At 35.4% G+C, this 17,108-nt stretch overlaps 1 protein-coding gene and 1 long non-coding RNA gene across 2 annotated transcripts in view; one reads left to right on the top strand and one right to left on the bottom strand.

Moving 5' to 3' along the window:
- Positions 1-2,388, top strand: part of LOC114463752 (uncharacterized) — a 22,831-nt gene extending 20,443 nt beyond the window's left edge. The window contains exon 3 of the long non-coding RNA XR_003674117.1: positions 2,157-2,388. This is a non-coding gene — a long non-coding RNA (uncharacterized LOC114463752). The remainder of the gene's footprint in view (positions 1-2,156) is intronic.
- The window catches only part of sypl2a (synaptophysin-like 2a), a 23,606-nt gene extending 6,498 nt beyond the window's left edge, over positions 1-17,108 (bottom strand). The window contains exons 1-3 of the mRNA XM_028447525.1: positions 16,923-17,108; positions 16,699-16,773; positions 4,437-4,558 (exon numbers count right to left, since the gene is read on the bottom strand). Coding sequence (XP_028303326.1) covers positions 4,437-4,558; positions 16,699-16,773; positions 16,923-16,937 — 212 coding nt within the window. The 5' untranslated portion in view covers positions 16,938-17,108. The remainder of the gene's footprint in view (positions 1-4,436; positions 4,559-16,698; positions 16,774-16,922) is intronic.

The following is a 17,108-nucleotide window of genomic DNA, read 5'->3' as shown; positions in this document are numbered from 1 at the left end:
TTGATGACACATTTCTGGCGACCCCAGAGACTTTTATTTTATGTTTAGTTTTTTTGATCATATTTGATAGTGTTATACGAGTAGCACTATAGTGACAAGATGTGCCAGCTCAGATATTTTTATACTGTTTTTTTTATTTTTACTTTATTTATTTTTCTTACTATGGACTGTATTTTGTTCAGCGCTTTGAGATGACTTTGTTGTAATTTGCGCTATATAAATAAAGTTGAATTGAATTGAATTTTTGAGGAAGTACAGGAAACAGTTGTTTCAGATTGTTTGTGGCGCTTTAATTTTTTTTTTTTTTTTTTTAATTAGAAAAATATACTTACAATTTTATTTTAATTTGATGAACAATTAAATTATTAAATTTTTATACTGTATTTTTTTAAACTATCATAGGTTTATATTTGAGGAATTTTAAGTATACTGTAGAATACAGTTGTTTCAGATTATTTGCAGTGTTTTAATTTAAAAAGGAATACATTAAAAAAATTACAAAAATATTTTTTCATTTTATTTATTATTGAATTAACTATTCAATTATTTAATTTTTGTACTTTTTTTTAACTAGATTTATATTTGAGGAATTTAAAGTATAGAATACAGTTGCTTGAGATTGTGTGTGAAAAAGAATAATCTTTATTTTAATTGTAATAATTATTTAATTAACTTTCAAATTTTTAAATAGTTTTTTACTAGGTTAATAACTGAGAAAGTGAATGTATACAAAACCGTTGTTTCAGATTGTGTGTGGTGTTTTGATTTGAAAAGGAATAATAAATTAAAAAATACAAAAATATATTAAAATTTTTTAATATTATTTAATTTCATAGTGCATTTATTTTACCTAGATTTACATTTGAAAAAGTGAAAGTTACAATCTCAAGGTTGCAAAACAATGATCTAATCTAAGATACTTTTTATTTTGCACAACAAATCAAACAAGACAAATAATGCTTAATATGACTGCTAATGCTAACCTTATGAATGATGGGCAACTTAGCTTGGTTACATTAGAGGGATAACGTTTCTTATTTTTGTTTAAATCTTAAAAAAGGAACAAAACAAATCAAATGCAAAAAACTAAACACAAAATGATCTCATCAGCCAAAGATTGAAGTAATTATAATAGTTACAGTGTTATTTCTTATTGTTTCACGAGTTAAGTGAGTAATTTATGGTACTTCATGAGAAACTTTAGGATATTCATTCTAACTGATTTATTAGTTGGGTATTTTTTATTTTAACAAGCAATGCTTTTAGTAGAAGAACAAATATGCTGAACCATGACAAAAACTGAATTAATAAATGTGTCCTGGTTTGGTGAAAGCACAAACTTAACTTTATGTTGAAAACCGTACATTTGATTTGGTGTTTTTACTGTAAATTCCAACATGTGGATTTAAATTAAAATAATCAAAGAAATGGGCTGGCACGATTTATTTAATAACCAAAAGAAAATATTTATATTTATAATAAATATGTAGAAGCATTCAGTCCATGAGCTAATAACAAACATTTTTTTTTAAATTTATTAAATAGATGATTAATATTTCCCTTTTTGGTTCCTTCCTGTAGGTGGCGGTAAAAACCCAATTAAAGTTTACCTCAAAAAGTGTAGCTGGGGTCTACCTATCAGCAGATTTATAATCAGCTTTGTACATTTCCTCTTATTTACATTATTTTTATAGGGTGAAATACATGTTTTCAACACCAGGAAAATAATTACGACATGTCAGACTTTTTATATGAAAATTTTAGAACAATTTATTGTAGCTAATAATGGATTTAGCTTCCAACAAGTCTGACTGAGCTCATCATCTGACAGCAGGTTTATGTAGATTAAATAGGTGAAGATAGAATAATACAGTGTAGGCTATAATAATACTAGATATGATTGGGGCCACAGAAATGTGATGTATTATTAACAACATTCATGTCAGCATTTAGAATTAATATATTGTTTTGTTGTTTTTTTATATAAAAAAAATTAGATCTAATTTTTTGTGTTTGCTTTGTGTGTTTTTTTTGCCATTTTGTGTATTTTTGTTGTTTTATTTATGTTTTTTATGTCTGTGTAAATTTGAAGCCGTCTTGCGTGTTTTGCTTTGTGTATTTTTTTCTGATCTGCGTGTTTTTGGAGTCATGTTGAGCCCTTTACTATGAATCTAGTTAATTATATCCTGGATTAATCTCCGTTAGCTGGCTTCAACTAACCAAACATTCCCTGTCAGAGAGAAGCTGTCTTACGATGGTCGATAACACGCTAATTTGAGCCAAGTGATTTCAGCCTGAGTACGTGCGCGTTCACATAAAATGGGTGGAGCTTCCAGTGTCTGACCAATCAATGGAGAACCTGGCAGAGTGAGCGTCGTCACAGGAGGAACGGCTTATGATCTTAGACAATATCATTATTTAAATCCATGATGACAGCGAAAAGCAACAGTGTTCGTGCAGCGCGCCAAGAGGCGGAGCTTTTATACGCTCTCAGATCTGATCCACTTCATAACTTGGTACCGACCAGGTTAGGTGTTGCTTAAATTTAAAATGATGATTAAAATCCATAATTCAGACCAAAATAACACATATTAATCCATTGGATGATAAACAGACAGCGCTCTGCAGTTAAACTTTATTACAGCACACACGTGTTTCTATTTAAGTAGATCTATTTATCACACACACTGGGATGAGAACACAGTGTTTCACAGTCGGTAGTATGTTCCTGTTGATGTCAGCTTCACTATAGCGTATGAATGAATAAAATATTTAATGACTTCACCCGTCTGTGCATACGGAGACACAGGCTTCATCAGCTGACTATAGATCAGTCTATCAGACATAAATCTATATCTTTCCTAAATGATGTCATCGGTAAATGAAAGGATAAATATTCTCTCTCCTGTCAGATCAAATCCACCCAGTGACATGTTCACACATCACCTTTTATTGGACAGCTCATTTTCTAAGAGAACTGATTTGTCAGGAGGCGGGACTTTAGGACTCGCTCAGATCCGAGCCAGAGAAAAACCTGCTCCCGACCAGGCTAGTCGTTCAGCCTAAGCTACCATGGTGATTTAGCTCCGTAAGACGTTAGCCAGCTCGAAGTCCAGCACACACTGATTAAATCCTGGAAGTTAGCGCAATAAGAGCTAATCTGGCTTTGTAACATAAGCCCTTAGTCTGTATTTTTTTGTGTATTTTTGTTGTCGTTTTGTGTTTTGGAGTCTTTTTGTTTGTTTTATTTACGTTTCTGTCATTTTTGTGTTTGTTTTTTTTCTGTTTTGCGTGTTTTTGGAATCTTTTTGTTTATTTACTTCGGGGGCCACGCATTGACCACATCTGCTATAGATCAATGAAACATCAGTCAGCACTAAATATATATCACATCTGAACTGGTCTTCGTCACCTGACTATAATGAAACAAACTAGAAACTTAAGAAAGTAAACTGGTAATATCAAATAAACTCTTCCACTACAATGAAAGAGAATTATATTGACCTGATAGAACTGTTATTAATGACCAGCTGTTAACTCATTCAGTGCCAGCCATTTTCACAATTTCTACCCACTCAGTGCCAGCCGTTTCAGAGCATTTTGACTCATTTCTAAAGACCCACAGAATATTTTGTCCTATGACAATCTGACATCTGAAACCATATTCTGAAAGATTATACTTTCTACTTTCATCAGAATTTTTTTTGTTACGGTCTTCCGTAATCAGCAGTTGAATAGAGGCAAGTTTCACACAAATTGCCAGTTTGTGACAAAACGCTGAGAAAAACGACTTTTTCTGAAAAATCCTATTAGTGACTTTGAAGCATTTTTTTTTGCTTTAGTGACACCTCAACATTGGTTTCCTTCAATAAAACTACAAAAACAACACTGAGACCAGGCTTTTGATGGCAACATTATTATTATTTTGTAATCTGGGTCAGAGTTGAATGGTTTGTATTTTGGCATTCCTCCAAGTCTCTCTCCTCGTCATTCTCCACACACGCAACTTCCTCCTTCACCCGGACATGCTGAGTGTCAGCGCTTGCCCTGTTTTTTTGATCGTTTTCTCTCACCATCACCACACTCTCAATAGCCCACTTAAGTTCCACACATACTCTGGTCGAGTGTGCGCTGCTGTGAGCTGCTGGGAACTTCAGCATCAACTCTCGAAGCGCCATTTTCTGTCTTGTAAACTCCTTTTCTCTCCCTCTGAGCTCTGCCCATCACAGGTGATCTCTTATTCAAAGGTGCGCTGCTGCCACCTACATGTCACCAGTGTTTACTACATTATTGTACAAGTTAGATATTCACCGGAGAGCTTCGTCACACTGTCTCCTCGCAACCCCAGCCGAAAGACACAATTCACGTCTATAGACGGGAATGGCACTCAATGAATTAATAATGAGCGAGTGATGAAAACCAGTGATATTCATTACCTGAATGGGTAGTAAAACTTAGTAGAGACGTTCTGTAGTTCCGTCGAATCATTACATTTTACTCGAAACTGGGTGGTCCCTGAGTACCCTCCCGCCGTGGCAAAGGCAAAAATGGTGAAGATCTGTGAGGACAGAAGAATTAGACAGGATGGTATTGATTAGTGTTGTATTTCATACATGAATGCAGGCTTCTCACCAGGATTTTGTAATTCATAACCCTCTGAAAAACTATTTCCTGCATTTCGAGGCCAAATTTTGTGAAGTAAAGCTAAAGAAAAAAAAAGGGCGTTAATTACATTGTTCTCTATTCTCTGAGGTGCTCCTTACGTCAAGATCAAAGATGATTTACATTTTTTCAAAATTAAATTAGGTATTATGACGGAACGAATTAAAAAAGGAAAAAACAGAAAAGCAGCATAGGGGCCTCTACGCTTAACTACGCTGGCAAGAACCGTGTAATTAATTAATATATCAATTGTTATCCAGGAAGTTTACTATTATTTGGGTCAAAGTATATAGTCATCTTAAAGATGTAAATCCTTGATTTAATCAGATATAAAATGGGTTAAAAGTGACCAAAAATGGTGGAAAAGGTGGTGAAATGGGATTTTAAAAACCACAGAAAGTTTAAAATTAGAGTGGCCAAAAAAATGGACAGAAGAAGTGGTGAAAAGGGTCAATATGGTCAATATTAAAGTGGCAAAAAAAGTAGGAAAAATTAGTTTAAACCAGTGGGCGTGCACTGTAGCTGTTCTCACTCAGCGTTCTTGAAGCCAAAATACGGCGCTTCGGGGTGCTGCCATCTTTCAAATTTGATGTCATTTGTAGCCAGAGTTTGTGCAGTAGGGTCCGGTAGGAGGAGCCCTGGTAACACGCCCCGCCCATTTAGCGTACTGCCCTGATGACTTACGCAGCCCAGCTTCGTCAAGAATTAAGTATCTTTTCCACTGGAAATTCTACCAACGTCTTGTTCAGATGACCAGATCATAGAAGTTAGTACTGGAACTGGTAGCTCAAAAGAGACAAAAACTGACCGGAAAAGTTTAATGGCGTCTCGGCTTTCCTTTACAACGTAACTGCTATTCACAAAGAGAGCTACGCAAAACCTGCGGCTGTCAATCATCATCATATATGACGTCAAATCCCGTATTTCAACCTCAAATAACTTATTTAAAACAAACTTCACAGAAAAATGTGCACTTAAACACAATGTAGGGTGATAACTAATGATCACAGCAGAGTTTGAAAAAAAATATTTTAACTTTACAATTTGAGCAACATCCCATCCGTTATCATTCTTTTTCCAGTCTATGATTTAAACTGACAAATAATGGGTATGGCAAATCGTTAATGTGGATAAATTGAAAAAAAATAAGTATGAAATATGGTGAAAAGAGGTTAAAAGTGAGAATAATGGGTCAACATATATGACAGGTGGAAAATTGGTGGAAAGGGTTTAAAAGTGGAAAAAATGTGCAGAAAAGGCAATGAAGTTGCAGAAATGGGAGTAATGTAGCAAAAACGCGTTAAAGGGAGCAAAAATATGGCAAGAAAAATTGATGAAAATAGGTTAAAACATGACAAGTTTGGTCTGGTTGAACTACGGCCGGGCCCGCAAAACGTCTCCACGCCAAATAGCACGTACCACGTTCACGATAATTCAGTCAAATGACTCGGTTCCACCGAGTAAAAAAAGATCTCCAAGAAACTCTTGACATCTGCTCCTAGAATAAAAATGTGAAATTACAGCCCTATTCAACAAGCATTAACGGAGGAGTAATCATTATTAAAGGGGGCCCCCTGGCGTCCCGTGACACGTACGGGGTAACGGGCCCCATTTATATATTGGTATGTGCCAATGATTCGGTATCGCCAACCGTCGTAATATTTGACACGCAAATAAATGAGAAATCGATTTTCTTTTCTTTTTTTTTTCCTGGGCTCTAAATCCATAGATTATAGCTACCAAATTTCAGCCCGATCCATTCAAAAACAACAGAGGAGTAGTGATTTTAACTCATGTACACAACAAGAAGAAGAACAAGAAGAAGAACAAAGTGAGTGGCGTTTTCAGTCCGGTAGCCAGGTCTAAAACGGGAAAAAAAAGAGCAAAAATGGGCTCAAATTGTTCAAAAAACATTCTTAGTTTCTTAAAGGCTTCAGGGGAACCTCCTTCCAGTGTCTCCTGACCACAAATGGGGTCCTGACCCCAAGGTTGAGAACCCCTGTCCTATAGGATGTCATCTGTAAATGAAAGGATTGCGTCAATGTCTAAATATTCTGTCACTTGGAAATCCAGCTTCATAGTACAGGACCTTGAGGATGAACCACACAAACACACGTTTCGAGAACACTTTAGAACACACTTTAGGTTCTGTGATGATTTTCTAGAATGGGGCTGATAATCTTTGAGTGTCTCTGAAACTCTAGAATAATTCTCAGCTTTCATCTTATCCCTGTTTGAACCCCTGCAAGCCAATCCCATCCTACTCTAAATAAACTCTCCAAGCAGGGCAAGAATTCCCTGACCAGGATCCAGAGACTCCACCCTGACCCCCACCGCACACGCACACACACACACGCACACGCACACACACACACTTCTAACGTCAGTGAGTGGAAACGCTGACTTCCTGTTGCATTATTACTGGCAGGTCAGTGGACATACAGCAGGTCACAGCAACAGCAAAAAAAAAAGAGATTTAGTAAAACAATCACTAAAGCTCAAAGTGTGAGAACCTTAAATGATCATTTAATAGATTCTTTTTTTGTCTTTCATTAGTGAAGACAGAAATATCACTATGAACCACTTCTGGATGAGAGCAAAAAGACATGGTTTGTGTAGTAAATGTCATCCTAATGTACTACTCATACGACTCGTACTACCACCTATACTACTCGTACTACCACCTATACTACTCGTACTACCACCTATACTACTCGTACTACCACCTATACGACTCGTACTACCACCTATACGACTCGTACTACCACCTATACGACTCGTACTACCACCTATACTACTCGTACTACCACCCATACCAACGTACCACTACCCATACCAATGTACTACTACTACCCATACCAACGTACTACTACTGCCCATACCAACGTACTACTACTCATACCAACGTACTACTACTCATACCAACGTACTACTACCCATACCAACGTACTACTCATCCTAAGTGTGACGTCTAAATGAGTATTGAGATTAATTACGTGAGAAATACCTGCATGTATACTATATGGGGACATTTTTTAAAGTATTACTCAACTATCCCATGATGCATTGCGAGCAGAATGTAAAATGGTCCTGGGACCAGCTTCAACCCAAAAATTAAACAACCCCTTTCCAAAATAAAATAATCCGTGTACTTTTTTTTTTTTTTGGTTATTCCATTTTAAAACCAAATCAAAATATCAAATAAACAGTGTGATTATTTTGTTTTACTGACTTAAAACCAAAACAGAAATACAAAAACCAGACTTATTTGTTATTTTGATTTGGTTTTAAAACGGAATAACCAAAGTACGAAGGGTACACGGTTTTAAAAGCTTATCTTCTCGTCTTCCATTAGTTTTTTTTACTCTTTTGTAAATAGGGCTCTTGTTTTGAAGTTAACAGAAAGTTTAGTCAGTAGCACAATGGAGGGTCACTGAAATGTGTGAATGAAATGTGTTTAACTCATACTTATAGTATACATTTGACAGTATATACTCATTGAGTTTGTAGTGGATAGTCGTGTGACATTTACAACACAGCCATGCTGTTATTCTTATTATGTGACACTAGGAAACTTAAAGTGTAATAATGACTTGAGTAAATATTTGGCAACATTAGATCAAATATCAAAAATCAACCAACATGACTGCAGTGACAACAGACAGTGTTAGCAAATAATTTCTTTTTTTTTCTTGCATGCATGTTTCGGAACAATATCCCGCATTTACACACTATTTTTCCACTGGAAAACAGGTGAATAATTCTCTACAAAGTGTGAAAATGTCCAATTCTGCCCATAATCCTGTTGAAAATGTTGCGTTTCGACATGTTACAGTTGGAGTAGTGATCATGTTATCCTGAGACTGAAAATGAATGCAGAGCTTCATCTGAGCTGTGTTTTTATTTTGAATTTGTTCGGATTGTTATGACTGTGTTCAAATGTGAAAAGGCTCTGGTACAAAGACAGGATCAGCTGAAGGTGCATTAGCTGAACTGGTGTTTAGTTTATTTGGTGTCACGTCACAGCAGTAGCATCTACAATCACACGGCTGTGGGGGATTTCACACAAAACGTGAGGGTTTCTGGGTTCTCTGGTTGGAGGTAATAAAATGTTTCATAAACAATATTTTGGAACCATATTACATGTTTCTATAGGATTATTCCTGTTAAACGAGTGGCTGATGGTTAGCAATGGGGCTAATGTAGCTCTTTTGACGTAATCTTTTGTGATTTCAGCGTAACTATCTTGATTTTGTAATATATCTGAAACATAACAATAAAAGAGTTAAATTAACATGAATTGACTCCTAACTTTATATATATTTAGCATTGTCCCAAACATGCTTTTATTTTGAAAACAGCAACTTTCCATCCCACAATATGAAAAAACAACGCAGTATGCGTCTCCGAACATTTCATTTTTTAATTTTAGAAACAGAACATTTTAAAGTGTTTTTTTTAAGTTTTCTTAATCCCTGATAAAGAAAAATGCCTTAAATTTTAATGTATATTTTTAAATGTTAAAATGAAAATCAAATATCCACTCCTTTTTATGAACAGAAAGTCCAATACACGAAAGTCTATGAATTAAATGTTGATTACTTGATTTTGTGCAGGGCCAGTTTGCTACAGTGACACTTGAAAGCCATGAGCTGTAAATGTTAATTATTATACTTTTGCTTCTGCAGGTGAAGTCTTAACCTATTTAAAACCTTTTATGGCCGTCTCAGGACAGAGTTAGGAAAGCCACGAGACTACAGCTGCCGTCAACTGAGAGGTTATGAACAAACGCCCCAGGTTAGCTTAGCCTGTAGAGAGCAGGTAGACAAGATAACCTCAACAGTCTGTTGTTCCTCTACAAAACCAGCCTGTTATTCCTGTTTATAGAGTTCAGTTGGAGCTCCTAATGACATCTGAAGAGTCTGAGCTAGGGCTGGGCAAAAAAAAAATTAATTTAATCGATTGATCCAATTTGTAGATAAAAACGATTTTTATTTTGCAAATTCCGAGTTTGGACTTTTTCGCGTTCCGTCCTTGTGGGTTACCGTAGCACGATGTGAGCCCGCCCCCTCTTTGTTTACATTTGTTTACCCTTTGAGTAGACTATATGTGTGCCACAAGCATGATTATTTTGTATTCGCACTATACTGAGATGCTAAAGGAAGAGCTTTTTTTTTTAATTGTAATGTTATAGAATATGTAATTATCTGATTTCTTAATCAGAATATTTAAACTACTGTCAAGTTGCTGTTGTACTTTTGCTTAAACCTGAGTTAAAGCTTGAAATTGTTGAATGACAGAGAATCATTGACTTTTTATTTTGGAATTATTCTATGCATTTTAACTCTTGAGGACAATCACAGCAATAAAGTTGCACTGACAATATATCAAATGTCTGCAGTCATTTTTAAGTGCATTGAAATTTTTTTTTTAAATTGAATCAAAACTTGAATTAAAAAAAAAAAAAAAAAAAAGAAAAAGAAAAACCGGATTTTGTTTTAAGGCAAAATTGCCCAGCCCTAGTCTGAGCTCAGAAATCTCCAAATGTAAGACCCTCAACACTAAGATATTAATAGTTAGGGTTGGGCGATGTGGACCAAATTTCACATCTTGGTATTTTTTTCTTAAAATGGTGATACACAATATAAAATGATATATTTTTCTCAAGACAGTCTCACCAGAAAGAGTATTCTTGGTCACATCCAGCAATGATAAACTTTTATTTACATGTAGCTGCACAATAAACATGTAACCCACTTAGAGCTGGGCAATATGGACCAAAACTCATATCTCAATATTTTTTCCAAAATGCCAATGTACGATATAGATAGATAGCTTTATTTCAGACTCAGGGTTAATAAAAACCATACAAACAAAAACAAACATATATAGATATAAATCTCCTACATAAGGGACAGCACGTGTGAGTGAGTTCTGTAGTGTGGCTGGTTTAGGGGAAGATCTGGATTAGAAAATCCATCTAACTGTGATTTTCAAGCTGTTCTGAGAAGTAACGAAAGCAGCGACTCCTAAAAGGAGTATTTAAATACAAATTAAGCTATAAAAATATATAAAAAATATAAAGGACACTGTTTGACTGTACTCTATGAATTACATCAAATACTTGTATGATGTGATTTGCACTGATTGTATGAATAAAAACAAGTAAAAAAAATTATAGATATATCTCGATAAAGGCGATATTGTCATTTTCTATATCGCCAAAAAAAAAAAAACTCGATATATCTTGAATCACGATATATTGCCCAGCCCTCGACCCACTTTGAGCCTTTTCTCTCATAAGGAACAACAAATGTAAGTAAATTCTAATCTGTAATGTAACTTGTTTCAGAGGAGATCGTGGAGCGTACTCAACAATCCGTCTCCAAAACTGAAACCCTGAAATAAATAATTATGCTAATTATTATCCCCATTGCACTTATGGCTCTGAATGTGTACTAACCATTAAAATCAAAACATTGCAATTCTATAAACTAATATTCAGCTTGTTCTGGTGAGAAGAGTGTTTCAGCTCCAAACCTAAAATGCACTTTTGGGCCATTTTTGCGACCAATATTTTGGTGCATCACTAAAGTAAAGACTACGTGTCGGGGCTCGGATACATCCGTCAGCTACATTGCTAACTCTCCGCCATCCGTTTTATTGGAAAAATCCCATAAAAATGTATGATTTGGTCCTAAAACATTATTTATGAAACATTTAATTACCTCGAAATGGAGAATCACCATCAGATTTTGCAGAAAATCCCCTACGGTCGTGTGATTGGAGATTCTTCTGTCGTGATGCGTCTGTCACCAGGTAACATGATCACCAGTTCAGCTAACACACCATCAGCTAAACCTGTCTTTTCACATTTGAATGCATAATGTCATAATAATCTGAACCAACCGATTTAAAAAATATGAAGCTCTGAATTAATTTTCAGTTACAGGATAACATGATAACCACTGGAAACTTAACACGTAGCGTGAGATTTGTAATTTTTAAGCGATAGGATAATGCAGTGGAGTAGAAGAAGAATAAGGAACCCCCGCCCCCATGCCTTCATGCTAACAATCATTCCACAGCTGTTTGTCTTTTTTTAGTAACCTCCTGAATGCTTGTCGTGAGGTCAGGTCCAGCTCATTTAAACCAGTCATTTAATACTAAGCTGGTGGCATTGCTCGACACAGGCTGCAGTAAACAATTCTTTTAACAAACTATAGCTGCGTTTCTATTACACTTTGAAATGTGCAAAATCTAAATAGCGCAATTAAAACTGGTCATGGAAAACACTCAAATATCGCAAAAAAAAGTTTTGACGCTTTCATTAGGAGCAATTTCAGACGTTTTGATATTGAAATGTGTCGCAAAAGCACAATGGAAACACTTTTTCCGCAAATACACGTCACAGAACGTGACGTACCTGGTCACATGACCACTTATCTCTGAGAAAACATGACGCAATAAACAGAAGGAGACATTTCTTAGCATTAGACTTTAAAATGATTACTGCCACATTAGACGTGGAGGAATACGAAGTGTTCTAAGGAAGTTCTGAGCGTCCGTCTTTCTGCGGCAAAGTCTTGCGGGATGAGATTTCACGGGAGTTGCGAGGCTCCTCCCAAAAACAACCTTCAATGGAAACACGTTCAAAGCACAATTATACTTTGTCGACATTTAGAAATATTGCTTTTATTTTGCTAAAATCAGTAATGGAAACACATCTTATGAGTCTAACCCAGGAGTCTGCAACCTGCGGCTCTGGAGCCTCATGTGGCTCTTTGACTCTTTTGCAATGGCTCCCTATAGCTTTAAAAAAAACCTATTGAAATAAAGAGTGGTTATTTTCCTACAGAGGCTACAGACACAAAAAAAATCAAGATATAACAATTTGTTAACCTAAAAATAAATCACATTGTGCAATGACTCAGCACCTTCCTACTTCACTTCCTGCAACATCTACAGACCATCAACTTTCCTGCACCTGTGGCTAACCTTAAGTTTTAAATCCCTGGTAAATAACTAAACCAACAAAAACACTATTCTGGAAGAAAATACAGATTTTAATTGTGTGAGAACAGATTCATTTAACCACCAATGTGCAGGTTAAATATGCATGTTTTATGTGTGGCAAGAAATTAGCATGTGTTGATCACATGATCATGTGTTATCAAACTTCAAGTTACTCTTTGTGGCCCTTTAAATAAATTAACTAAAAATAATCTTCTTTATATAACATTGTGTTCATGTAAACTGAGATGTGTAAGAATTTGAAGATGCAAGATACTGTTTAGTTGTTATTTCTTGATGTTAATTTATTTCATTTTATTTTAATCTGTTTTTAAGTTGCCATTTACATGATCAATATAAATCAAATCATGAAATCAAACATTATTCTATGTCATTTTAACTGTATAGAATTTCATTCACTGTATTGTCTTCATTGGTAAGGTTTTTTTCCGGCTCCAGGAGGACTTTAATCCAGGTGAGATGAGGCAAAATGGCTCCTTTGAGAGTAAAGGTTGCAGATCCCTGGTCTAACCATTCACTCTTTAAACAGTTAATAAAAAATAAAAGTATTCAAGAAATCCCATCTTTTGCAGGTTTATTATATATTTTCTATGACTAACAAATTTACACGACACAGAAAGCCACTAAAAAAAAAAAGAAGTAAAACGAGAAAATACAGTTTTTTTTTTTTAATTAGATAAAGACAGTGTAGGCCTCATTGATGAAAATAAAAACAAAAAAAAAATCAAAGATCGTTTGATGAAAATGGTTAAAACTGCAGCTCAAAAGTTTGTTGATTGGACAATTTCAGAAAAGGTTTGGAGCATTGCATTGTGGGATGTGGAGTCCTATAGATGGACGCATTGAAGTGTTTTTACTTCATTCTCACTGTGATTTAATGAACAAGCGGTTCAGATTAGTACGATTGCATTAAATTGTGAAAAGTGGTGTATTAGCTGAACTGGTGATAAGTTTACCTGGTGACACGTCACAGCAGAAGCATCTCCAATCACACAGCTGTGCAAGATTTCGTGATTCTAAATTAATTAAAGGTTTAATAAATCATGTTTTGGGATCATATCACACATTTCTATTGGATTATTCCTGTGAAACTGGAGGCCAATGGTTAGCAGTGTGGCTAACATCGCTTCAGCTCAACCATCCTGATTATTTTAAACCATGTGAAGCAATTAAATACAGAATCAATAACAGTAAATGACTATTAACCCTAATTAGCATGTTTGGTACAGATTCAGAGAGTTTAACAGCAGTAAATGTGTCTAAAAAAAAAAGGAAAGATGATGAAATGGAAAACGAAACTTAAAGTGCAACGTGAAGCAGAAATGGTTTTAACCACAAACGGAATTTCAGTTTGAAACAGAAAATGTCTGTGTGCCCACTTCTATAGATGTATGTGGTGACTTTTATTTTAGAATTTAAGAACTTAACCCCAATCTGTTGTAGAAGCAAAAGTTTAACTTTTTTGCTAAATGAAATTTAACAGTTTGATAATCATACCACTTGTTTTTGATTGAATAACAGTTAGTTACCATTTATTTGTTAAAAGAAGTTAAAAAAAATAAATAAATTGTATTTCATACCATTTTGTACTGGTAAAGGTGAAATTAATCATTAATGATATTGTAATATGTCACACCTGCATATATATATATATATATATATATATATATATATATATATATATACGCAATTATTCTTATTAAAGTCACATATAATTGTAAATATGGGTCTAAAACCATGCGTTTTTCAGTTTAATTGCATATTAAACTAAAGTGACCATGTGTAAAGACATAAAATCCCATTTACCATCTTGTAATTTGAAACATTTAAAAGTTCACGCCTTATATCAGAGATGGGCAACTTTTACATTCGTGTCATTTAGAATAATGACCAAACGGAGCAGGTCTGTTTTTTTTTTTGTACTCGTTTTGAATTTTTCTTGTTCTTGTTTTGTGTATTTTTGTTGTTAATTTAAGTATTTTCCTGTAACATGTATTTTTTGGAGTCTTTTCGATTGTAGTTGTGTGTGTTAATGGTGTACATTTGTGTGTTTTTGTTGCCAAATGAGTCACTTTTAATGTTTTTAGGAGTTTTGAGTGATTTTCGTGTTTTTTTGTGGATTTTTCTGTCATTCCGTCCTTTTTTGTCGCCATATTGTATATTTTTGAATAATTTTGTGTACTTTTGTGGTTGTGCATCTTTCTGTCATTTTGTGTGTTTTTGGATTTATTTTGTGCATTAACTTCAGGGGCCGCACAGAATTAGATCCACATGTGGTCCCTGGGCCTTCTGTTGCCTATGTTCAATCAAAATCAATAAAAATGTAATGTTACGGCTGGTGCCTCCTGGCCTCTCAGCCTGCCCTTCCTCTTCTCTCCTAACACACCTGGCTCACATCAGTAATCAGGTAGGAGAGGGAGGAGGAGCTGGATAAAGGGCTGAGAGGACCTTAGAGCGGTAGGCACAACAACTGACCAGCAGCAGACATGTGGGGAGAGTTCTGCTGCTCCTCACTGGACATCTTTGTAAGTTTGTTGTTTTAGTTTGGACTGGAGATTTCTGGTAGTCCTGTTTTTGTGTTCCTGTAGTTTAGTGTTTTGTATGTTTCTGTAGTTTAGAGGGTGGATGCTGGGACGACGGCCCTGTATAGGGTTGGCCCAGTGTCCTCCCTACTTTTGTTCAGTTTGGCCAGGATCTCCAGTCCCTTTTAGTTTGTTCTGTTGATACTTTTAGAATTTTGTTAAATACTTTTGATAACCTTTGATTTCTGTTTGGTGTCCTATTTATGTTGCGGCCCCTCAAGCCTTGACATCACATCCTAGAAGGGGTCGTAACAGTAAAACTGAAGAAAATTGCATAAATAGGAATAACCAAAACAAATAGCAATATTACTTACAAAATACAGTAATGGTCTCTTATTGTGCTTCATCTTTAATTAAATTGTATTTAATGTAAAAATGTAATTTGTCTTACTTTTTAAGTTAAACACTAAAATATAAAATGTTATGGTTTATTATTGAACTTTGGGAGGGAAAGTTCTGTTTTACCTCAATTTCAATCTAAATGCACTATTGGGCCTTTATTGACATAATGCATATTTTAAAAACCCTTTGAGTTTATTTGGTTTGCTTGTTCTATTATTTTTATCTTTTTGTGGAATACGCAAAATGTATGATTCCTCTCGTAGGATTAATCACTTAAAAATGTATCAACTACTATTTAAAATTGTTTATTGCAGCCCTAATGTGTTTGAAGGCTAGAAGTTGATATCAACAATGGAGTGGTCATCTGTACGCCCGGTGCTATATTAGGATTAGTTAGTCCGTAACGTGTTTAGGAATCTACGTATTATTAGCAAACAGAAGTACTGGCCAATGAGGGGTGCTCACGTGACCTAAACTGGCCAATGAGGGGCGATACGTACGGATAGCCACTGCCTATAAACAACTTAAAAAAAAAAAAAAAAAATCACAGTTCTGAAAGGCAGAAAATGTCTATTCGCATGGTTGCGTACAGACGTGGTGCTATTGGTACGGTTACTGAAGTACAATTACGTAGCGGGTTAGGTTATGACCAATATTGCAACAATTTTTAGGGTGCGTATGAATAGAATGTAAGTATATTGATACGGCAACCACTGCCTGAAAGGAATTAGTAACAATGTTTGAAACTTTAGCTTTACAGCAATAATGTAATTTTTTATTTTTTTTTTAAAACAATGCAATGTTTTTAAACTGAAAGTGGTTTGGATTCACATGCAAAAGATGTGAAACTCAAAATTACTATTTGTTTTAAATATATTTTTCTTCAGGCTAATTTTAAAAGTTTTCTTAAAAAACGTTTCTAATCTCTACAAATAGATTAGAAACGGACACCATGTAACTTGCAGTTGCATGGAGTCCAAATAAATCACAAATAATTAGTTAACATAAACCGTGCACAGTATGTTACACAGGTACATGGATCTTATGAACTGTATTTGGAAACGTTTGCCTCACTTACCCACTCTAGGAGTCGAATGAATCCCAGCGGTTCTTTGAGCAAACCCAGGTCCAGAGAAAAACCCGTGGCTGCTTTCTGTCAACGAGTAAAAAGTAGAAAAAACTGAGCAGAAGAACAACTTTTTGTACCTGTTTGTCACCTTGCTGCTGCTAACTAGCCCTGCCCTTAGCAACAGCCTGCTAGCCACAGGCTAACACGTTAGCACAAAGTCGGAAGTCACGCACCTGAACGGAGTCCATGAGGACGGAACAGAGTCAATGGAGACTCAGAAAGTTGTCCAAGAGAGAGATGAAGTGAAGTGTGTGAGAGCTGAACAACTGTCAGTGGTGGAGACAGCAGAACAGACAGAAACGGACACGGACACTGTCACAGACTCAGAGAGAGAGTGAGTGGGAGGAGCCACACGAACG

The sequence above is a fragment of the Gouania willdenowi genome, chromosome 5, assembly GCF_900634775.1.
Source record: "Gouania willdenowi chromosome 5, fGouWil2.1, whole genome shotgun sequence".
NCBI lineage: Eukaryota > Metazoa > Chordata > Actinopteri > Blenniiformes > Gobiesocidae > Gouania > Gouania willdenowi.
This window is presented reverse-complemented; position numbering and strand designations above follow the sequence as displayed.